Source organism: Doryrhamphus excisus, linkage group LG5 (assembly GCF_037039965.1).
Source record: "Doryrhamphus excisus strain RoL-2023G ecotype Guam linkage group LG5, RoL_Dexc_Guam_v1.1, whole genome shotgun sequence".
NCBI lineage: Eukaryota > Metazoa > Chordata > Actinopteri > Syngnathiformes > Syngnathidae > Doryrhamphus > Doryrhamphus excisus.
Window position 1 is genome coordinate 13925990 of NC_136361.1, and position 26165 is coordinate 13952154.

The following is a 26165-nucleotide window of genomic DNA, read 5'->3' on the forward strand; positions in this document are numbered from 1 at the left end:
GTGCTGAGGTTTAAGGAAAGAAGTCTTGTTACCATATGCCCACTCTCCACCTTGGGTCTATCTCAGGGGTCTCAAACTCAATTTACTTGGGGGCCACTGGAGCTTGGGTTTGGGTGAGACTGGACCGCATCAGGTTTTCCAAAATAAAACAAACAAAAAAACTTAAAAAACTTCGCAATTTTCTACAATAAAAGCTCTGATAAAACATTCCACTGTTCTCAAATATCTTACTTTTTATTTTTCTACGCAAAATAAGATGAAAAATAAATAAACAAATCAAGAATAAAGAAAATCAATCAATCAGTAATAACTAAATAAATATAATAATAATAATAATAAAACGGCAAATAATAAAAACTCAAGAAACCACATATAGTTGGTGGGTAGACAAATTATTCTCTTCAGATTATAATTAACAAAGCATTATTAGATCCCTGTAGACATGACAAAACACGACTATAGTTACATTTATACTCTTTTTATTTACAACATATTGCGCAACTGCAGGGTCTTGAGACACATGCTAACTCGCAAACTAGAGAGCTAGCGACCTAAACAGTAGCCTCCAAGTTATTTTTTTTAAACTTAAAAAGCCAAAAACGTACCACTTCCACACGGATAGGGAGGATAACTATTAACAGTTATTTAACCTTTAACATGAACATTAATCAAACGTAATAATTTTTTCTGGGTACATGATACCATACAGCATCCATATCAAACTTGCGCGGGCCGCACTAACATTAAACTTTCATATCAAGGCGGGGGCCTCAAACTAGTTTGAAAATACAAACACGGGCCGCGTGTTTGAGACCCCTGGTCTATCCAGTTTTACATCCCATGGGCTCCATCATGATGTGGAAGACATCAGCTGTTATTATAGCAACCTGCACTTAGGTGATAAATCTGATCTGAGAGTACATTGCAAAAAAAAAAAAATCAACATTGGATGATGATTCTTTGTGTGACACATGTGACGTTTTCGACCGGAGCGCCTGTCAAAAGTGTTCAGCAGAAAAATCATACAGCCATAAAGTGTACAGATACGATTCGATGGTTACATTTGTTGATGTGGACATTAATCCATCTATCTATTTCTCTGTGCCGCTTATCCTCACGAGGGTCGTGGGTATGCTGGAGCCTATCCCAGCTGTCTTTGGGAGAGAGGCGGGGTACACCCTGGACTAGTCGCCAGCCAATCACAGGGCACATATAGACAAACAAACATTAATTTCACATTATAAAATAAAGAAGCCAGTTCTATAGATATGTATGTCATTCTTACATTATTTTTAATCATATCCTCAAGCATGCTGTAGGCAGGGGTCCCCAACCACCTGGCTGTGTAAACATTGCACAATGTTAAAAAAAACATGTTGAAATATAATAATAATAATATAGAGTTAGAAATTCCACAGTTTTTACATGTTTAATATGAGCGGCTGCTTGTCCCCTTTATCCGACAGTCTTTGAACGCATACTTTTGTTTGGTACTTTTTCTTTCACCTCAATTTTAATAATAATAAATAATAAATTTTATTTGTATAGTGCTTTTCAAAATACTCAAAGACACTTTACAGAAGAATGGAGTTGAATAAAGCAAGTAAACAGAGTAGAAGACTCACCAAAATACAACATTCATTCGTTAATACACAGTTAAAACATGAGTAAAAGCGAGGCGGGGCACAGCAGTCAGATATAAAAAGTTAGATATTAAAAACAGATGTCCCAAATTTTGATACTATGTGATAATGCATAATGCATAAAGATTAGATGTTATTGTAATTGTTCTGACAAATACACCACAAGTTGGCACTGTTATTAAAACCCCATAGTTTGATCCCTAAATCAGATTGGATTGACTTGAAATTTTTGACGATAGCTCACCAGGTTCTACTTAACCCACTGAACCCACTGAAATCTGGTACACAGCTTTAAGGGACAAGTGTACCAAATTTGAGCAAAATGATTTGAAAAACATGGCCGCAATTAAACAAAACATCTAATGAATTCACAATTTAGATGATGTCTGTGTTACACGTATGCTGGCTTGTTATTTTGTCACATGACTGTATACGTTTGTTTTTTGTATTTGGTCCTTTGTGTGAAAATGTTTGGAAAAAGTACCGCTTACATCCACGAATTAGCTACTATATTATGTCCGAGTAACGTGAGGCAAACAAAGAAAATGACCACGGCGCAATGTTTCCGACATCATCGCCACCAAGTTTTTCCCTCTTTTCTTTCAGGGATTAGGACATGTCTCTCTCTTGGGGGGGGGCGCAGACCCATCATCAAGCCCCTGCAAAGGGATTATACCCGAGATGATGAAAATCTGGTTTCTGAATGTATGACGATGCTGCGGGATTATGGGGGATTGTGCTCCCATTTTACTGTACTGCTTCGATTGCAGGCTGATGGCGACCAGAGCGAGGGTCAAATTGACTCAATCTTGTGTACAGAACTGCTTGATGTTTTTTGCGCGTTGTGGTATTCGGTCCCGCTAAGATGCTTAAATCGACTGTTTATGTAATCTGTGATCACTGATCAGTCTGCGGTGACGTCGCTCCCCCCGGGAATCACTGCAGCGATGACGTTGCTGCGACCGGGGACATGTCGTAGTAATCAGTGTTTGGCAGCTTTAATCACAAGCGTTTCCTGCCAAGCGCTTAAGCTGGTGGTGGTTTTAGGGGACTATTAATATACAGAACTTTATTTAGAGCTGCTTGAGTGCAGCATGCTTTCCTCAATCACATCCGCCCGGTTGTATCCACCCCACACCGCCCCCCTCTTTTTAGCCAGCAAATAAAAATCTCTGGTCGCTCATGTTTTCTCACCCAACATGGAGAGCTGATAGAAACTCGTTGGAATAAAGTTTTCACATTTGCTATTGATGATCGCACATGACCACAAAGTATCCTAACAGACATTTATTGGTCACATTACTAGTGCTGTCAAGAGATGTTAAAAAAATGATTAGGATTTTAAATGAATCCTCTAATTAATCTCACCTAAAAATCACTCTGAATGTACATTTTCCATTCATTGGACACTCATGCACCTACATTTTCAGGTCTTCTCTCCGCTGCTCGCTTCTCCTCACCTTGCCCTCCCAAGCCAATCAGCTAATGCTACACAAGTCCAAACACAATGACAGCCAATCAATGTCGACTTCAGGGTGACTGACCATTGTTTCCCCCCAACAACTCAACCACGAGAAGCCCAATGTATAAAAAACAAATTTTACAAGATTTAAAAAAAAATGCACTAAATATGACTAATTAATTGATTGCAAATAATTGCAATAATTGCACTGATTGATTGCACTAATCTGACATCCCTACACAGTATGTTTACATTGATGGCTGCATACAGAAAAATAGAGCTGTGTCTAAACCTGTGACTGGTGTTGTAGGTCAAAATATGCTTAGTGTTAGAGGTGCTACAGCAAATTAGCGTAATGGCTAATAATTAGGGATGCTTTGATCGATCGGCCGCCGATCAGTATTGGTCGATTTTTGTAATAATCATGTGATCAGCATATGCCAATGAATGCCGATTCCAAAAAAGGATCACCCATGTCTCGTACTATTGGGACCCAGTGTAGGCCCTTATATGGTTTCAGCATTAATGGAATCCACTGTTAAATGCGGAATCTGGAGGAAATTGACACAAACACTATTCCGCCACCTCCCTAACTAAACATGTAGAAACAATCTCACTCATGGATGATCGGTATCAGAATCGGCAGCATAAAACCCTGATCGAAGCATCCCTACTAATAATATAGTTTTCTTTATTTATTCATTTTATTTTTAGAATTTGCCAAGGGCCAATAAAAAAAAAACATCTAGCAGATAATGGTCCCTGTGCCACACTTTGGACACCCTTTGTTTTACGTAATTTTTTTGATGAAATATGACTTGTGTCACCAGAACGGGAAGATGTAACTAAAAAAGTGTCACCTATGTCCTCCATGCAGAACAAAGACGGACATATCCAATATATTCTACTGGGATTTTATGATTTTACGACCGTCAGCTAGTCTTTGATCCTGCTGAAAGTCAAGTCCATGCTTATTCGACACCATTGTAACCTTTGGACAAAGATTAGCCGTTAGCTGCTCAGTCTGCATCATCTATCCGGTTAGCAAAAGAGCTAGAAGCAGATGGCATACGCTCTCCATTTGCAGTTAATTCTTCCAGGAGAAGCTCCTTATTCACCGAGAACTAGAGAAAGCTGGATTCTCTTAAAAAACAGCTTGAAATAAAATCCCAAATCTTTCACATTATCGCCTACAGGAATGTAGGTTAGCCTTACAAGTAACACTTCACATCACTCAGTGTGGCATAAATCCATGCCTGAAAGCCGTGTCACCCTCCCTGGTTTCTAGGGCACCGGAGGGCAGTTGCTATCATCTGCGACCCCCCCCACCCTTTTTTTTTTGCCGCCTCTGAAGTGTGACCCCGACCGTTGAGCAAGGTGCGAAAGTTCCCAGAAGCCTTGCGGCGGGAGTATAACGACAAAAAGAAATTCATTTCATGCAGTTTCACTCGTAATTCTGCCATCATCCTCTGCCGCCACGAACACTCTAAATTTTATGCTTGCAAACATGGTGGGGGGGTGGGGGTCCGAGGGGGTAATGTGAAGGAGGTTGAGACAAACAGCAAACCGCAGAGGTGAAGCGGTCAAGTCTTTGCTTTAAGGTATCATATTTCAACAGTGTGGGTGTACAGTGAGTGGGCAACCGTTCTACGGGAAACAGGCGTGCTTCTATTAGTGCAACCCCGGGGGGGCATTTCCAGCCCATCCTTCCCCAGTTTGCTCGTAGTTGACCACCCCCGTTCTGGAACGTCTTGCAGGCAATAAGATGTCATCATTATGATGTTTCACTGAGGATGTGTAAAGATGAGGCGTTTTACAATGTCAGGGTTGGTATAGCCCCCCCTGGACGGAACACTCACCATATTTCTCATGCGACCTGGGAATACCCGTTCCTGAGTGTGCTTAGCGTTCTTAGTAAAGTCCTAATCAGATCTTCCAGCTTTTACCTCCAGTCCTGTTTGTTTGTTTTTTTATACGAGCCATAGTGAGTGATCGATCGTTCTTGTGGGAGTTGGATAACAACACCGCGGATCACAACGCCACGTAATCTCATCTGAAAGGCTGTCATATCAGCCAAGATGGATGCACTGAACATGCTTTGCGGAAAAATTATACGCAGCCAATTAGATTAAAGCGTGCCGCCACTCTAAAAGTCTCGGTCGTTTGCATTGGGTGTTCGCTTTTGATTAGGATAATGTGTGCGCCTCGCTCGGTCCGTGTTTGAAGCTCTGATCGCTTATTGATTGACAAGAGGTCAGTTGTATCCGCAGTCAAAGTGCAAGTGCCAGGTTTGCACTGATGAAGAACTATGCGGTTTCAAGTTTCTCGAACCAGCCCTTCAAGCTCCCTGTATTTAAACAAGTGCTCAGAAATCAATAACTGTTGTCCTCCATTTTGCACAGTGCAGTATTCATTCTGATCTGTTTGGAAGTTCAATTGTATGTATTGTATATTATATAATATATAGAGATTTTTTTTTACTAGTTTTTTTTTGTTTTGCTGGTTCAATTGACATATTTCCATGAGTCGCATTAAATCAAGTGAGTAATTAAGGTTCTATTATTATTATTATTATTATTATTATTATTATTATTATTATTATTATTATTATTATTATTATTAAGTAAATGTAAAAGCATTTTGGGAATTAATAAAAATATTCTAAGGTTAATGATTATTATAATTATTATTATTATCATTTTATTATTATTATTATTATTATTATTATTATTATTATTATTATTATTGTTATTATTATTATTATTATTATTATATTATCATACTATTATTATTAAGTACGCTTTTACATTTTGGGAAATAATAAAAATAATTTTAAGGTTAATAATATAATGACTGGCATTATGAATCATTTATTTTATAATTGAATTATTATTTTAATTATTATTGTTATTACAAATATATTTATTGCTCTGACATGTTTAGAGTAATTTGACACATTCTTCACATTTGACAATTTCCATGGAAAATAATGTTTTGAAATTATTTATTAATTTAGATTTTTTTTATTGTTTTATGAAATTATTTTGGAATGTAATTTTCATTAAAAAAGCATAACCATATTTTGTAATTTCCAGTTCATTCCTGTTAATTCCCTGGAAATGAACAGGATTTTCCAGCCCAAATATTGTGGCGGTAGGGTCAAAATATTAGAAATATTGTGATGCAGTGCAGTAAACTACAACCACTGTAATGCATTCATCATCAGTCGTTGTGTCAGCAGATGGTGCAGGCGTACCCAATAAAATGTCCTGTGTATCCACATTGTGAGCCCTCCTCATGTAGACATAAGAGATCAGCCATCTTGACTGATGTACGTGATGCCATTTCTCACATCCTCCAAGTTGATTTTAGTTTGATTTTCATTAAGACGGTTTATAAACCAACTTAATCCTGCTGCCACTCGTCCCCCGATCTTTCCGATCCTCATAATTGTCAGACCGCGGAGCATTTTATCCGTCTTCTGAACCGTCAACCGTGCCCTGAATGGCAAAAAGCTGGGCCATGGTTAACATGGCGCTGACTCATCGGCGCGCAAACCCCTGCTTCTTCCCTGCCAGACAGCATTAGCGCTAACAAGACGTCCATTGCCCCTGCGATTGATAATTGGATACCCGTGACCAGTGGCAACGGAGCCAGTGTGATTAGTGTGAATGTGGGCATCTGCATCAATTAGCATCACCCACAACAACAAAGCACATGACTTATTGTTGTTATATTTACTGTTTATACGTACGTATATACAGGCCTGTATATTTGTATGCCTCTTTTCTCTTCTGGCCCCAGTCCTCTTTGGGTGATGACTGACAATCTTCAGTATGCTGGAATCAATAAAACCAAGGTTCCATGACCCCAATTTTTGAGGGGTCGCATACGTAATAATGCTCAGTTCTGACTGATTAATCAACGCTTGTATCATCATAGTTGTCGTTTGCAGGGGTCTCACTAAGCACAAAAACTTTGCTTAAAATAAATAGACATAGGCATATACTTTCTTTATTGTCATTGCACAATAACACAGCAGTGAAATTGCCAACAAAATGTTGTTGCCTGGCTCCCGTGTAATAATAAAGAATAAATAATAATGTGGAGAATAAATAGATGACATCAAATATGAACAATGTACAGCGTAAACAGTAATGTAAACAGTAATTTGTACAAATAATTTAAATAATTTAGAATAACAGGGCGGCACGGCGGTCTAGTGGTTAGCGCGCAGACCTCACAGCTAGGAGACCAGGGTTCAATTCCACCCTCGGCCACCCATTTTCTCCCAGGACACTGGTTTCCTCCCACGTTCCAAAAACATACTAGGTTAATTGGCGACTCCAAATTGTCCATAGGTATGAATGTGAGTGTGAATGGTTGTTTGTCTATATGTGCCCTGTGATTGGCTGGCGACCAGTCCAGGGTGTAACCCGCCTCACGCCTGAAGATAGCTGGGATAGGCTCCAGCACCCCTGTGACCCTTGTGAGGAAAAGCGCTAGAAAATGAATGAATTAATTTAGAATAACAATAATTTAAAGTTTTGGTTGTGCGTGTTGGCAGGTAGAGGGGCTTATTTGGCATTGAGCAGTCTGATGGCCAGGGGGAAGTAGCTGTCTCTAAACCTGCTTGTTCTACAGCGGCTGCTGCAGAGCCTTCTCCCCGACGCCAGGCGAGAAAACAGTCCATGCTGGGGGTGTGTGGGGTCGGAGTAGATCCGACGGGCTCTTGATACGCAGCGGGTGTTTGCTATGTCCTTAATGGGGGAGGAGCGGGGTCCCAATGATCTTCTCCACTGTCCTCACCACTCTCTGCAGTAACATCCAGTCCGAGGCCTTGCAGCTCCCAGACCAGACAGAGATGCAGCTGGTCAGCAGGCTCTCGATGGTGTCCCTCTGTAGAAAGTGGTCAGGATAGGAGGGGAGCCATTACCAGTAGCTCCAAATGTTATTTTTTTACACCACTTATCTCACAGTGGTTGTTATTAGAGCGTGTATAGTATACCTAATGTTGTGGCTGTTGATTTTGCATTGTACAAGCTAAGCAAATGAGAGCAGACATGTTGCCTCTGAGCTATCCCTAGTGCAATTATTAATGAAAGGAGTACTTTATAATGACACACACATGCATCACAATTATGTGTGTGTAGTTTAAAAAAAACGTCTCGAGGGAGTTCAACATGGAATGGTGAATGATTGATCGAGCGGACTGTGGTCGTCTTAATGCATCCCGCCTGCGACCGCCGCTGACCGTCCCATGACAGCCATGATTAATGAACACGAGGCGACGGCTTGCATGTCTCTTGTCATTTTTGTGCTTGATTTCTCTGCCTTTGGGTGCTCACGTCTCACATCCAACGGCAATGGGATCGATACGAATATGAGTCTGTGAGAGGTTGTCATTAGTGTTTATTAGAGTTTATTATTAGTACACGTTTGCTTTGATCCGTTTCACAGTGAAGCAATGAAGCGGCTAATTGATCATTCGCATAATCACTTCAATATATTTGGGATTAGCAAAGATTAAAGTCGGCAACCTGGCTTCCACTGATTGACATTTTAAAACAAAACCAAGCGTCTCTCTCGCTCTTTCTTTCTCTCTATTTTGCTGCTTTCAACAATTAGTACCATGCTTAAACGCTCATGATTTTTTTTTAGCATATCCATATGTTCATGCTTACTCATTCTCACTGCTTACTTGTCGGGAACGTTTGTTGAAAATTGAGACTGCGGTCACATTTATTTGTTTTATTCGGTTTCCACCAAAGCAGAAAAGTATTTAATTTAAACTCATAAGTCAAGCTTAGGTCAATTGCTCACGGACAGGCAAACGCAGGCATGTCATATCATCATTAATGGGCCCTCAAGTTATTCATAATAACCACCACCTTTCATTAAAGAAATACATACAAATACTAGAAATAATCTGCAAAGTAAAAGCCGACTGAGCACGATAACTGCCACCTTTTATAATATAAATACATTAGAGTCAAAAATGATCTACAACATAGTCAAAGCCAAAGTCTGCAGGACACTCACTCATGTATGACCTCCTGGATATAGACATGTCATTCTGTCAATCCGATCGCTCCTCTTGCCAGTTATTAATCACAGCTACCACCTATTATAATAGAAATACATGGAAAAACTTGAAAATAATCCACGTAGTCAAAAATGAATGTACAAATGTACAATTGTCCCGGCATAGGCACACGCAGGCGGTGTATATGTCACTCCTGCTATTAATGATAACTGCCACTTTTCCTAATAGAACAAAATATGAAGTCACTGCATATTCTACATAGTCAAAACCTGCAGCACACATGGACGTAACGGACAGGTCATACAATAAATCAGGTCGATTATTAATGATAACCACCACCTTTTATAATAGACTCAAAGATAATAGTCAGAGCAGAATGTACATGCAACGTACTTCTCATATGATTAATGCGATCGGCCCTCCTGCCTGCTATTAATGATAGCCTTGTATAATAGAAAGACAGAATAATTCACATATATATTGTCTACATTGTTCACAAGTTTATTTTTTCTTATATTGCACGAATGTTTCATTTAATGTGTATGTCCAAATGTATGTCCAATGAGACATTTATTACCCTCAGTCAGTGCCTCAGAGCTGCTGTCAAAGAGCTGCAGGAATAAATAAGCTGAAGGAGGGAACAAACATTAATGGATTGATCTGCGCCATCTGTCCTCCCAGTCAGTCAATCTTCTTCACTTTGGGGGCATTTTGTTCCCTTTTTATACGGAATGGGATTCTCTACACTTTCAAGCCTCGGAAGGTGCCCCATATCTGATTACGTTTGTCTTCTTGACTCTTCACCTTGTTGTTTGTTACCAAAATGTCAACCCAAAAGAAGCACAGGGTCTTTATACATGAACAACATTCATTCATTTAATAGAAAACATGTATTTAACATACCATAAATTGTCCAATAACACCTCTTTTCAATAGTCAGAATGTGTGGGGTGTCTAATTTAGCGCTGGGTCAAAAAAAATGGGCATTAAAAGCTGTGGCTGTAGGCAACCTCCAAGTGTACCTACGGGTTGAGTGCAACTCATGTGAGTTACACTTGCTATACTAACATTACTTATTAATGCTGGTGGATCAGTTTGCTCCTTACCGCCATTACACAAGATTTTGTAACTAACTGTTGAGTTTTCACCTTTTAAAAATCTCTCAGATGAACGTCTTCTTCCCAGCTCGCTCAACCGAAGTCTAGTCCAAGCTCCTTCTACACAACAAGTTTTGTAGTCGGCAACACTCGTGTATAGCCAACAAGTTCTGTGTTCCCGCGATAGTCATTCATTCATTCATTCATTTTCTACCACTTATCTTCACGAGGGTCCGCCATAATCAGTAGTCTGTAAATCCTCCATAGCTTCAGCTTGGCACAGGCTATGCCAATCGATGCCAGCATGTATGATCACTCCCTTATCAAACCTATTCCTGATCGACTTTTCTTCCCTTTTTTTTTTTTAAACGCTTTACCTAGCTGTCACTGGTCTACCTGACACTGGCATCAGTTGGTTATCCACCTATAGATTCTTATCTTTGGACTCCAAATGGGACTTTTTACCACAGTGACAATTTGTTTTATAAAACAAATAAGCAATGCGGTTAGTTTGGAGCTCATTTTTGATCCACGGGAAAGCTACAAGTGGATATCACGTTCACAGGGTACATGATAACTCAAATATCACTGAACAATTTTTTTTTTTAATTATGTCTCATTTTGTCTCAAGTATGTGTCATTTCATGAACATATACACATAGTATGGCAGGGGTCATACTGGAGGTGATTTTGAGTAGCTGACCAATGGGTCCAAGAATATTTGCCTCAACTCCATAACTGATCAATTCAGGCATGATGCCTTTATATAATGACAAATTCTACACAAAATAGCATGGCCACGCTGTGTGAGTGGAGATTAATTAATTCCTTAATTCATTGTCTATACCACTTGTCCTCACTATGCAACTGTATTCGGGCGAGAGGCGGGGTATACCCTGGACTGGTCGCCAGCCAATCACAGGGCACATATAGACAAACAACCATTCACACTCACATTCATACCTATGGACAATTTGGAGTCACCATGGTCTTGTTATGGTCGTTCTCTTTTATTGGTCCTAGAAATGAAAGACTTGATTTCATTGGTGATTGAAATGCACATTTAACAAGTGTTTCAGTGTATACAAAATGTGCAGCACGTTGCCTTGCGGTTGCATCACGTCTAATCTGCCGTCTGCTCGGGTCAGCTCCTTCTCTGTAGAAAAAGAACATTTTTCATCTTGTCTCATTAAACTTAGACGCTTTCCTCACTATTGCATGTTTCCAATAATCTAGCATGTCTTTGCCCTCCAGCGCCATGATTCACAATTCTTGTTATTAAAATTTCCTGATTATAATTTTCCTCATAACACGTTGATAGTCATTCAATACAGTGCATGTTCAGTGTTGCGTTGTGCTGGTTAATTAACGGTCACGTGAGGATGTAAAGTGGCCACCAGAGGGGGATACACAGCCCTCAAATATTAGGACACCCTGTGGTGTAACTTGAGCATGAAAGGGTGAAAATTAAAAAAAAAAAAAAACCTGCACCCCTACTGTATTGCCTGTGCTATTATTGTTCAGACTAATATACCACATGGTGGTGCTGCTATTAAATATCCAACCTCCATAGCTCATTGCACTCTAGAAAACACACTGTCACTTTGTATTTAGTCAAATTGCCATGAAATTGGGTACACACCTTCAGGGGACTGACAAGCACATGTGTGTAAAATTTGACCAGGTTTGGTTGAACAACATGACTGTCAGGGGCACTGGGCAAGACTTAGCAAGTAATTGTCCATCAGTCATTGACCATTTGTCTAATGATGATACAACTTTTGAGGACATCTGTATTACATGTATGATAGCATGTCATCCAAAGCATTTGGATAGACATAATCCGGTCCTGGGTAGTGCTGTTATGAATTATGTATTAAGCGAACAGGCAGATCGCTGCAGGAGCAGTGTAGAGTCCTTCACTACCATACAAGTATAAAATAATTTCATTTCTGTATAATTCATTCATTCATTTTCTACCGCTTTTCCTCACGAGGGTCGCGGGGGGTGCTGGAGCCTATCCCAGCTGTCTTCGGGCGAGAGGCGGGGTACACCCTGGACTGGTCGCCAGCCAATCACAGGGCACATATAGACAAACAACCATTCACACTCACATTCATACCTATGGACAATTTGGAGTCACCAATCAACCTAGCATGTTTTTGGAATGTGGGAGGAAACCGGAGTACCCGGAGAAAACCCACGCATGCACGGGGAGAACATGCAAACTCCACACAGCTCTCCTAGCTGTGAGGTCTGCGCGCTAACCACTAGACCGCCGTGCCGCCCCATTTCTGCATAATATTAAGACTTAAACAGGCTGCATGATGGACGAGTGGTTAGTGCGCAGGCCACACAGCGAGGGGACCCGAGTTCGATTCTACCCTCGGATATCTCTGTGTGGAGTTTGCATGTTCTCCGGGTATCCCTCCCACATTCCAAAAACATGCTAGGTTAATTGGCGACTCCAAATTGTCCATAGGTATGAATGTGAGTGTGAATGGTTGTTTGTCTATATGTGCCCTGTGATTGGCTGGCCACCAGTCCAGGGTGTACCCCGCCTGGGATAGTGAGTATAAGTGGTAGAAAATGGATGAATGAATGAATTAAGACTTAATATTTCATCACTTTTTGTGTGTTTAAGTGTAATTATCTTTAATTTTTATTTTGTATTATTATTATTTATAATTAATTATCTTTTCAGAATCAGAATCGCCTTTATTGTCATTGCATTGCATACAACAAAATTTGAGTGCAACTCCACGGTGCATTTTGTAGAAGGTAAAATAAGATTAAGGAAAAGGATAAAAATAAAACAAGGAATAAGAATATAAATATAAAAGTGGCAATAACAATATAAATATAAAAGCGGCTTCTTTTCTTTAGCTTTTTATTGTCTTTCAAGTCTGAGATATGCAATCTGAAATTGTTAGCGGACTGGGGATTGGAATCCTACAAAGAGGAGTTTGGCCACAGTGCGGCTGTATTTTTTTCTTATTATTTTTTTGCAAATTCTAATATTATTGTGATAATCTTGATAATATTTTTTAAAATTCATAAAACTGAGGTTTCGTTGATGTCAATACACATATGTCGGAATGTTTTGGTCATATTCCACTGTAAGATGTTCGACTGGGCCTTCCTTCCTTTCATATATCCAATTAAAACGCCTTCATTGTGCGTTCGTACTTAGTGTGTTGTACGTTGAATCCCACGTCGGGCGTAAAGAGGAACTGTGGACTTCTCCCTGACAATGTGGTGACACGATAAATGTATTATTATTAGGATACTGAATAATGTTGCTGTTGTTGTCAAGTTAAATCATCTGGAAAATGCATTTTCATTTCTCAGTGTACTTTAGCGGAAAAACGACCCTGCGTATATTCTCCTCATTTCTATGCAAATATATCCACACAGATGTTTTTTTGTTTTTTTTTTTTGATATCCTGATCGTAATAAATGACTGTAGTCAACTGGCTTGTCTGTGTTTGCAGGTGGCCTGAGAGGAGCATCCATCATCGACTCCCTGGACACGCTCTACATCATGGGACTGTTGGACGAGTACAACGACGCCAAGGATTGGGTGAGGACCAGCCTGGACCTCACCTCGGTAAGGCGTGTCTTCTTTAACATCATTCAATTAGTCACTTAATGAAAGCAACGTATTAGCCCAGCTAGCTCCATTTGGTTGCTGTTAATGAGCCGTCCATGTTCGTTAGCGAGACGACATTAAGGCGTGACTCGGCGAAGCTATCGTCCGCGTCTCCGCTGTCAAATCAGTTTAATGAGCTTTGGAATGTGACTCACTTGAAAGTGGTACTTTCATCTGCCCGCTGGTGGGCTTTATTAGCGCTGAGTCATTAAATGATCATGCTAGCAGTACATACCATCAGGCCTCTCTCCTAACCAATTTTCATGCCAGGAGAAATAATCAAAAATTAAGAAAAATTATCTTCATTCATGAAATTACATTTAAAAAAATATTTTATATGTACACAGTAAATCGGGTTACAATAAATAAATAAACTTACTTGAACCTGGGGTTGAATTTAATCAAATGATATGCCGTAGGTCAAATATACAAAATATTAGAATATACTAAATAATAAATGAATAAAATACATGAATGAAAATAGTGAAATAATGTCATAATTTGATCATTTAATAATGTAATAATTTAATAATGTAAAAAAATAATAATGTAAAAATAATAATAATAAAAAAAAATATCATTTAAAAACATAATATTTTAATAATATAATTTAACAATTTAATCATTTAATCATTGAATCAATTAATCATTTAATTCATTCATCATTTTCTACCGCTTATCCTCATGAGGGTCGAGGGTGTGCTGGAGCCTATCCCAGCTGTCTTCGGGTATACCCTGGACTGGTGGCCAGCCAATCACAGGGCACATATAGACAAACAACCATTCACACTCACATTCATACCTATGGACAATTTGGAGTCACCAATTAACCTAGCATGTTTTTGGAATGTGGGAGGAAACCGGAGTACCTGGACAAAAACCCACGCATGCACGGGAAGAACATGCAAACTCCACACAGAGATTGCTGAGGGTGGAATTAAACTCCGGTCTCCTAGCTGAGGTCTGCTAATAATTTAATAATTTAAATCACATTTTATATTATATTCAATGTGCAAATTTAAAATTGTCTGTATTTTAATTAGTGCATAAAAGCCAAATGTAGCAATTCATTTTTTTAAATCTATTACAATCACTCATTAAATGTGAATATTTAACAACTACCTCAATATTTCAATTCTGTGATACAAAAAGTCAAATAAATACCAAGTACTTGTCATGCAGAGGAATAAAGAATGAACAGCTGGGCCATTTTTCATTTTATTTTATGAAACTAGAAATATACTTGTCATGCATGGGAAATTAAAAGGTTAAGATGGAAAAATAACATTAAAATTCTATACTGTGATCAGTGGAAATCTTTTTCAGCTTTTGCATATTTTTATATTATTTTCATTCCTTTTAAAGACATCCCCTCAGACTGTCTGCAACAGATTTGAATCCTCACAGTTCATCTTTTACTTATGAATTGATTGAAGTCACTGTGAGTTCAAGTTCTCTTGTGTCAAGTGTTACCGTCAGAGCCGCAGGGTTGAGGTTTTTGTTTTTTTGTTCTTGTTGATGCAATGGAGATGCAAATTGAAACACAAGCTGCCAACAAGTGCTTACTGAAAACATACATCACGTAAAAGAAAACATCTCGGCACAAATCTTTCCTTTAGGCATTGGTTTGTCGCTACAAGATGCAGGATGCTCACATTATGATATCATTATTATGATATGAGAGATTTATTGTGATGGAAGTGTTCCTCTCCCCTCTTCAAAGTCCATTGTCAAGTTCTTTTGGACTTGTACCTCTCTGAATTTGATAAGGCCGAGAAGATTGCAGAGGAGAACAACATCTAATTAATTAGAATTTATATTAAAAAAAAAGAGATGAAAAAAAATGAGATTTTCTCATCTAACTTTTCCATTAACTCCCCATTGCCAATTGGCTGGCAAATGATTCTTGATATCAATTTATGGGATTCTCTATGTGGACATTTCCTAAGAGTCGAAATGGAGATTAATAGTGGAGATTTGCAGTGATTCCAGCAAATTGCAGTCACCCAATTAGAGCTTCCTCCCTATCAGCCACACTAGGAGAGCGATGTCCTTCCCGATGGGCCCAAATGAAAGTGATTGATCAGAATGACATAGGACCATAAGGCATTAAATAATAGAATACGTTATAGTCGTTACTGCTGACTCAGCCTTTTTGAGAAAGTCCAAAATATTGCCAAGTTCTTTAAAGTTGGAACTTTGATTGTTTTTGTCGTGATAAAGAGGCTCTAAGTGGTAATTCTAATTTTACATGCAGGATGCACAAAGTCATGAAAAATTATGTGTGTTTGTTTTGGCAAGTTTACTCCTGAACCACTGCACACAAAAGGGTGGAAATCTGGTAAACCATTCACTCCTGGTGTGTTGACAAAAGCCCCATTTGGTTAAACCCACAAAAGTTTGATCGACTTGAAATTTCAACACCCAGTATAGCTTTAGGGTGTTTTGTCCAATCAACACCACATTTGGTACACATTTTAAGGGGACTTACAAGCACGTGTGCTTAAATTTTGAGCAAGATGGGTTGAAAAACATGGCCGTCAACCACACAATTTTCCAGCTTTGGCAGTACCATCAAAGCCAAAACAAGGGTGGGATGCCATTGACAAATGCCACGTTTTTTGTTATTTTTTTCCAATAAATGGTAGGATGGGCTGTGCGGCGGACGAGTGGTTAACACACAGGCCATACAGTTAGGAGACCCAAGTTCGATTGCACCCTTGGCCATCTCTGTGTGGAGTTTGCATGTTCTCCCCGTGCATGCGTGAGTTTTCACAATTTAAAAAATCACAATTAAATGAAAATAAACTTGCAATATGAGGGAAAGTTATGTCATTTTAGTAGCAATAGAGGTGAAATACTTTGCAATACATTTTTACAAATTAGAATGGGGAAAACTTATAATATTATGGGAGTAAAGCATTATATTACAAGAAGAAGGCTGCAAGTGGTTAGTGCGCAGGCCTCACAGCTAGGAGACCTTAGTTCAATTCCACCCTCAGCCATCTCTGTGTGGAGTTTGCATGTTCTCCCTGTGCATGCGTGGGTTTTCACCACCACACATTCTAAAATGGAATTTAACAGAAAAATTAAAAACCAGCATCATTTTACAAGACAAAAAGTCCAATATATATAAGAGAAAAAAGCTGTACTCTAACAAGACAAAAAGGCCTAATTTCAACAAGAACATCATAATGTTATGAGGAGAAATACCATTTTAGTAGCATAAAGTTTAGATATTCAAGAAAGACAGTTTTAGTATAAGTTGTAGTACCATATAAATAGAGAGAATAAAGTCAAATATGATGTGAATAAAATTTAATTGATGAGAAAAACAAGAAGAAAGTTCTTATAGTTTGAAAATTAAAAAAAACAGCAGACATGGAGTTAAAACAGCTGTAATTTTACTTGAACAAAGTCAAAATATTAAGAGGAAAAATGTCACAATTAAATAAAAATAAACTTGCAATATGAGGGAAAGTTATGTCATTTTAGTAGCAATAGAGGTGAAATACTTTGCAATCAATTTTTACAAATTAGAATGGGGAGAACTTATAATATTATGGGAATAAAGCATTATATTACAAGAAGAAGGCTGCATGGTGGACAAGTGGTTAGTGCGCAGGCCTCACAGCTAGGAGACCTTAGTTCAATTCCACCCTCGGCCATCTCTGTGTGGAGTTTGCATGTTCTCCCCGTGCATGTGTGGGGTTTCTCTGGGTGCTCCGGTTTCCTCCCACATTCCAAAAACATGCTAGGTTAATTGGTGACTCCAAATTGTCCATAGGTATGAATGTGAGTGTGAATGGTTGTTTGTCTATATGTGACCTGTGATTGGCTGGCGACCAGTCCAGGGTGTACCCCGCCTCTCGCCCTGAGCAGTAGAAAATGAATGAATGAATAAATGAATGTTTGGCCAGACTAGCACCCCCCGTTGCTTTGGCATGCTCTTGACAGCCAGCGAACACGCTTCGACTTGGACTAACAACATTTCAGTGGAAAAAAAACCCACTGTGTACATTTCGAGATAGTTTAAAGAGAGAGTGGTTGTCATTATCCAGAAGATGAGCCAGTAAACGCATCGTTCGTACAACTCTACAGGCTAGTTCCATTCCTCTGGAACTCCATTCCTCCTATTCATGAGATGATTGTCTGTAAAGTACTCTTGTTTTTACTCTCTCTCGCTTTCTCTCCATCCACAGAACGGCGAAGCGTCGCTCTTTGAGGTGAACATCCGTTACGTCGGTGGGCTGCTGTCGGCGTACTATCTGACAGGAGAGGAGGTGAGATTAATAGATGTCTGTTATCCTTCCATTCCGCCGAGATCTTTCCTTCCTCTTCCTCTCTCAACCTCTTGCAGTTTTACTGATGAAAAGCTTTTTGGTGTATTTATGATACCTGCGTAAAATATTGTCATTATCTTGTCAAGGGACAACACTATAGAAAGTATACTCAGATTTACTTTGGAGTAGTCAGTATATAGCTTGTATAGCAATATAGACTTAGTATTCACTGAAAATTAGTCAACACAGCCATTACTGTCGAAATAGCTAGAAACACAAGTGAGTGCACCCCATAGTCAACGTGTCAAAATTATGTCAATTATTTTTTTCAGATTGAAATTAACAAAGCATTATTAGAGCCCTGTAGACATGACAAAACACGACTATAGTCACATTTATACTCTTTTTATTTACAACATATTGCACAACTGCAGGGTCTTGAGACACATGCTAACTCGCAAACTAGAGAGCTAGCGACCTAAACGGTAGCCTTCAAGTTATTTCCTTTAAACTTAAATAGCCAAAAACTTACCACTTCCACACGGATAGGGAGGATAGCTATTAACAGTTATTTAACCTTTAACATGAACATTAATCAAACGTAATAATTTTTTCTGGGTACATGATACCATACAGCATCCATATCAAACTTGCGCGGGCCGCACTAACATTAAACTTTCATATCAAGGCGGGGGCCTCAAACTAGTGTCCTGCGGGCCACATTTGGCCCGCGGGCCGCGTGTTTGAGACCCCTAATATATATATAGAAACTGTACATTACTCTTAAAGTATATGCAAGTTTACTTTGTTCCTTGAGAAGATACTGTTGTTAAAGTGGGAGGAATGTACTTACTTTAGTGAGATACTGAATTTTCCAAGCAAACACAGGGTTTTAAAGGGTCTCTGACTCAAGTTGTTTGGGGTTAAAGTGCGTATATTGTTCCTCAGCTGGCCACTATTTTCCACACTGCTAATCAATGAAAACACGCTGTTGCCTGCCTCTGTTTTTCTTTTCTTTTCAAGTTCATATGTCCTCGTATTGCGTCAAAGCCACAGTGTGAAATTGCCAAAGTGTGAATGCAGCAGCTCTTATGTTGAAACCCTGTTGGGAAAAGTGTGTCAGGTTCTCTTTTCTTGGAAAACTCTCACTCTGGCGATCTTAAAGACGACATTGTTACTCCGGTGAAGAAGCGTGAAGGCCTGTGGTTTTCATTTGGACATCATCCAGGTGTGATACAGTGCATCCTTACCTAAAATGTCTTGCTCAGTAGAACCTTGAAGATTGCTCACATCACAAACCCTTCATTATTCCTGAGCGCTGAAGTCACTGGAGGTCAGCGTGTCACTGTAATGAGCGTCTCTCTGCAGCAAAGCTCTCCCCCGGCCCACACTGTAGGTGGACTATTTTTAACAAGGCTGAATGTGAATGAGCTAATGGTGAGGCCGTGCAGTGAGAAATGTCTCTCGTGGCTTTAATGGACATTGATTTGTACGCCGAGCAGGTTGGCATGAATATAACCACGTGCTGTATGCTGTAGCAGAATACGTTGAGGAGTATACTTAAGTAGACGCTCTGGTTAGATGCATTATATATAGCAATATGTGCTTATAGCTTGAATAACATGTACTACCCGTGAGTATCTTTCCTTGTTGACGTTCATATTGGATATCATACATGGCTTGATTTTCCAATATGACCAATTTTACATTTGTATCAATCAGGTTATATATTGTGCAGTTTGTAAAGCAATAGAAACACCACAGATTTCATTACTAGTGTAATGGTGTGAGGTTCCCAAAGCTGCCATAAAGTTAGCATAAACATGCAGCGGGTACGTATTTTGCTGATTTATGGCGCTTTGTATTGAGTTGTGGACTCCGATAGAGCAGCTACACACGATAACCAACACAGAAAGCTTTCTAGACCTTCTAGATTCTGCACCACTTTCTGTAGTATTTCCATTGACTTCCTGCTTCCGACCCAAATGATCAGTTTAATTTACTCTACCCACGGCCCTCCCCGAAGTACACCACTCTGCTGTGATTGGTCACGCTCCCAAGCGCTCCCAAGGACTTCTGGATAGGTAGCTCTGTGTGCAACACTAAAATCTGTTGTGGCTTTTGCCTGCAGGGCGTGAAGTAAATAAACATTCATTCATTCATTCATTTTCTACCGCTTATCCTCACGAGTGTCGCGGAGGTGCTGGAGCCTATCCCAGCTGTCTGCGGGCGAGAGGCGGGGTACACCCTGGACTGGTCGTCAGCCAATCACAGGGCACATATAGACAAACAACCATTCACACTCACATTCATACCTATGGACAATTTGGAGTCACCAATTAACCTAGCATGTTTTTGGAATGTGGGAGGAAACCGGAGTACCCACACGGAGAAAACCCACGCATGCACGGGGAGAACATGCAAACTCTACACAGAGATGGCTGATGGTGGAATTGAACTGAAAACACTGAAATAACAGTGTTCATGGTACAATCCACAGGAGACTCCTGGGATAAAAATGCACGACTAATTCTTATTGTAGCTATGACCTGAGAATATGACTTGGATGAATGACAATATTCACTGGTATAATAGATCGCGAGATACCCATGTAATAATAGCAGTAATAATGGCGGTGCAGCCAGCAGTGGTGTTGAAGAATTTGCTACAAGTGGTGATGATGATGGCTGGGTTTGCTTGAGAGATGAGGAAGAGTATCGCATGTGGGTCAGACATTTTGATGAGCCAGTATCATGGAGACAGCGATCCGGCAAATTCCGAGCCAGGTGACATCATAATATGAACATTTGCTGAGTAAATTTACTTGCATCAGAAACGTGGTGTCATACTGATGATTTTTCAAATTTACAGTATGTTTTTATTTCTGACCATTTTCCGACTCCAACCCTTTGAAATAGTGATGTCAGAACTGAAACAAACAACACGCCAAAGGGTTATTGATGAAAACTGAAGTACAAATGGGCTTTATAATTTGTGTTCCCAGTGGAAACCATCTATGTTTGTTGATGTTCCCCAGCCTTCAGCCTTGGCCATACATCTCATCCCAATCCCTGTACGGCTAATTATCTTGCCTTAACTCCGATTATTTCTGAATGTACACGACCTTCAAGATGGAGCCTTCCTGAGAGATGTATCAATAACCTCTACTGCTGCTACCTGATCCTCCATTAGTGTCTCTGGTCTCTGTAACGCCAGTTGCTGGACATCACTTTGCTTGTAGAAATTGTGCGTAGAACGCTCCACAATGGGAAAAAGTCATGCTTCTATATACTGTTTGAGCTTTTCCTTTTGTCTCCACATAATCGACCTCAATTCCCTGCCGCCTCTGTCTTCTCCGTGCGCTTGATTCTCCAGCCTCGCTTTGCATAGTTGCTTCTTTCTGTTTTAGCAAGGAAGGAGAAGAAGAGGGGCGCAAGACACATGAATTCAATCAGCTTCGTGTGAAAATTGCCCACGGGGTGCCGAGCCCAAGCTGTGATGGCGTCGGCGTAGAGCCGGGAAGGCGTGTGGTCATATGTAGGGGGAAAAGATGAGATGCCGAGATGAGGAATATGATTGTGAGAGGTGAAGAAGAGTAAAGAGGCGCTCTCTTGATGATCAGTCTGCACACGTACGGGAGAATTTTTTCCAAAACACATTTTGCCTGCTCGGTGCATACCAATGGAGTGAAACAAAAGATGCAAATGCCTTTGTCGGATGGCGAGTCTGTGGCAAAGCAGTAGGTGGCGCTGTATCCTTGTACCATAATGCAGAAGCCACTTACTAAACAAAAGCTCACTTGTTATAACATACTGTGTCACCAAATGTGGTGAAAAATATTTTTTTTCCAATGATTTGGGGTGCATGAAAAAGCAGAAGAGAAAACTCTTCAGAACCAATGTTGTCATTGTGCTAAGAGGCAAACTCTTGGGAATTAATATGGCCAATGAGTTTATTGCACACTATAATTTTAAAGCACATGCAGAGGTATCTCAAGCTACCGGATGCTAACCACTCATGATATAGTGTTAATGACAAATTACATCAACGTTGCCTACAGCCACAGCTGGTAATGCTGATGCTGAGATAATAATTTTCAAAATGTATTTTAATGTCAGTAGTTGGTTAGAAAACTATGTGATACATTTTTTGAGTACCATACGCCTTGCTGGCTTCCTGGCACTCCATCCATCCATCCATCCATCCATCCATCCATCCAAGGTTTCTCACTACTTTTATGGCATAACAAGCAGATGTTTACTGTGGGAAGACTAACTGGCAGTGGCCGTGGCTGTCACCTGTCAGTCACGGAGACGTACCACATGTTTTATTTACGCAGGTAAACAGCAGGAGAGTGACAGCATCTCCAGCTGTCTTCATCAAGTCAGCTTGGTGTTCTCCTTCCAGTAAACGTAAAAACACAGTGCTCACGATAAACTAGAATGGTACTCCATTGAGAACAGTGAGCTTGAATATGTCTTATCATCATTAAAACAGAATCTTCACTTTGCTCCGTGCGAAACACCTTGTAAAAGTTTTGGACTAATTAGTATTTTCATAAATCGGCTAATAAGTAAACACAAAAATGAACATAAATGTTGGCAGTAACTACACATGTTCATTAATTGTGCATTTTAATGAATTGTATTCAAAGATAATTTCTACAGTTCAAGTTGTTTGAAAAGAGAATCTTATTTAATCCTGCTCCTTTTTTCCATATCTTAGCAATTACTAACGTAGTCGTAGAAACATAGATAGACAGATGGGAGGGACGGAAAAGAGCAACGAGGCCCAGCAGGAGCATGAAAGACAACGAAAGACAAACATGCAGCCAGAAAGCGGCTAGAAAATTACTAATGAGTGTCTGAGAGCAATTTGGATGCGACGAAAGGAGGCTTCGCAGACGTGCAATATGTTGCCAAGGCCAAATTGTTTTTTTTTTTTGTCAGATTACAAAAAAAAGCTTTAGATGTGAAAGCTCTCGAAGGCTGAGTGCAAACAATGAAGCACATTGGACAGATGACCGTCTCATTAAAAGACTAAGACTACAACACCCTCTTGTGGAACTTTCTAAAGAGGATTCAAACTTTGGAGTTTTTTGGCATTGATGTTTTGTTATGTTTTGTTGATGTTACTAATAAGCTACGTGTATCGCTGTTTTGTTTGTAGGCTCGATCTTTTTGTGTCATGTGCGTATGTTTGTACTGCTCTGACCTCAATTCCCAGCGCACAACAAATTGATATTCATGACATAACTAACATGCACCGCTCTGTCCTGCAAGTCTTCATCTCCATCAGATATACAGGAACAATAGGACGGAAATGATGCACGGGCTAGCATACATGTCATACAGACATCTTCAAAGTTCTAGAATCATTACATTACTTATGGACAACAGTTGGTAAAGCTGCTTGGTAAATGTTCATAGTTTGGGTCCTGAGGTTAGCCAAGATGGACAATAGTGAACGTGATCCACTTTTTACATGGACATTCTGCACTTGTTGGAAGGAATAGATGCCATATATCGTATCACATACAAAAGGGGTGTCCAAAGTGTGACCTAGGGGGCATAAGTGGCCCATGGCTGTTTTTTTTTATTGGCCCGCCACACATTCTAAAATAGAATTTAACAAGAAAAAGGTGTAATTTCGCCAAGCACATTGTAATGTTATGAAAAAATAACAACATTTTAGTAGCATAAAGTTTATATATTCAAACAGTTGTTATACAGTATATTGTAAACAACACAACAATAAAGTTGTAATTTTGGGGAAAGATGATAAAGAATACAAAATAAAGTTACATTCATGAGAAAAACAAGAAAGAAAGTTGAAAAAAAAACCCAGCAGACATGGAATTAAAACAGCTGTAATTTTACCTGAACAAAGTCAAAATATTAATTGGAAAAAAGTCATAATTAAATTAAAATAAACTTGCAATATAAGGGAAAGTTATGTCATTTTAGTAGCAATAGAGGTGAAATACTTTGCAATAAATTTTTACAAATTCGAATGGGGAGAACTTATAATATTATGGGAATAAAGCATTATATTACAAGTATTACAAGAAGAAGGCTGCATGGTGGACGAGTGGTTAGCGCGCAGGCCTCACAGCTAGGAGACCCGAGTTCAATTCCACCCTCGGCCATGGAGTTTACATCCCCCCCCCCTCGTGCATGCCTGGGTTTTCTCCGGGTATTCCGGTTTCCTCCCACATTCCAAAAACATGCTAGGTTAATTGGCGACTCCAAATTGTCCATAGGTATGAATGTGAGTGTGAATGGTTGTTTGTCTATATGTGCCCTGTGATTGGCTGGCCACCAGTCCAGGGTGTAACCCGCCTCTCGTCCGAAGACAGCTGGGGTAGGCTCCAGCACCCACCGCGACCCTCAGGAGGATAAACGGTAGAAAATGAATGAATGAATGAATTACAAATGAGAAGTTGAAATATTTGGAAAAGGGAGATGATACATTTTCTCACATTTTATGCTCATCAACCAGTTCTAGGTACACATACTATGACTGTTGGAACATGAAAGTAATGACATTTGCATAATAGAGGAGCTAGTGTGGTTTACATGTGTTGGTGGACATCCAGTCGTCGTTGCGTCTTTTTATCACACAGTCAGCAAGCTTTGCCACCTGCCCTAATGAGCGCCGCCACAATAGAGGTCCTGTTGTGAGACGGATGAAACAGTTTTCCTACAAGCGATGCCTTTCAGGAAGAAGGTGGCAAAGGCCAAACCAATCAAATAAAATGGGACTTCGAACGGTCTTAACAATGGCGGCCTTATGGCATCGACGTCCTTCACTTTTTTTCTTTTTCAATTCAGCGTCTGTCAAAAGCCTTTTCAGGTTTACATTGTCTTTTTGTGGAACTCCAAAAAAGAGTCCCTCAAAGGTTAAAAACAAATGCTCTCCAAGATGAAAGCACTGTGCAGTTGTTTTTCAGTCGATATGGCATTTTGTTCCCCGATAGTACCCCAAATGATCAGAACTGTGATTACGGCGTACAGTTACACCCATACCACTCTGTGTGTTGAACATTTAATACGATATGCTTCAGAAAACGTCACATTGGGTTGCAGCCTCATAACAAACAATCCGAGGCCAGAAGAGCAAAAATTGTTGACGCCCGCAGTGATTCCATTCACTTCCTCCAGAGGCAGCAAAAAAGTCCTATTTCATCATCTTTATTGAGTCTCAGCTCATTAATGGTGTAGTCAGACGGAGCATATAGCACAAACTTCACCGCCACATACCCCCCCCCCCCCCCCCCCCATTCTGGATGTAATGAAGTGTGTTTATTTCATGAAGCTACAGTGGCCATCAATTAAATGCATAAATAGCACATTAATTTGGGGACAGGGAAAGATTGCACACTTGGAAATCAATTTAAATTTAAATAAATAATGAATGAAATCTTTCATTCCTTAATTATTCACCAACGTGATGTCAAAGCTCCTTCCTTGTGGACCATCCAGTCTCCAGGCAGATCTAGTTCTTCAATTCAGACATTAGCTGCATCCCGGGGCGGAGACAGTGATTGATCGGAATCGTGCTATTCTCTGTAGCGCAATTAGCTAATGGGACGGCTTCTTAGTGGGGGGGGCAGGAGGCGATGATAGGGAAGGATGGATGAGCGTCCGGGTTGGGATGGCCGCTCTGAGCGCTCATTCACCAACAAATAGTCCCCATCCTGACTTTAATGTATCATTATGGCTGCAGAGCATGTCCCCTTGGCTGGGAGCTTGGCTAATGAAGCCCCCCGCCCCCATCTCACCGTTGGCAAACTGTTCTTTTACTGTCAATCAAAGAGACTGGACACAAAATTGGGTTTGCTGCTCAAACTTTCCACACAGTTTTATCTCCTTCATGTTCTTGTTGCTGTAATCCATGTTTGTACATTTTTCCATTTTCCGCGAATGGCAACAAGATAAGGCAGTCATCACGATAAGTCGTTTGACTCGACTTCGGAGTGA

At 39.9% G+C, this 26165-nt stretch overlaps 1 protein-coding gene across 5 annotated transcripts in view; it reads left to right on the forward strand.

The window, feature by feature from the left end:
- The window catches only part of LOC131105031 (mannosyl-oligosaccharide 1,2-alpha-mannosidase IC), a 160595-nt gene that overhangs the window by 93442 nt on the left and 40988 nt on the right, over positions 1-26165 (forward strand). For all 5 annotated transcript variants that reach the window (XM_078790753.1, XM_058052720.2, XM_078790756.1 and 2 more), the window contains 2 exons: positions 13743-13858; positions 18103-18183. In XM_078790753.1, the coding sequence (XP_078646879.1) occupies positions 13743-13858; positions 18103-18183 (197 nt within the window). The remainder of the gene's footprint in view (positions 1-13742; positions 13859-18102; positions 18184-26165) is intronic.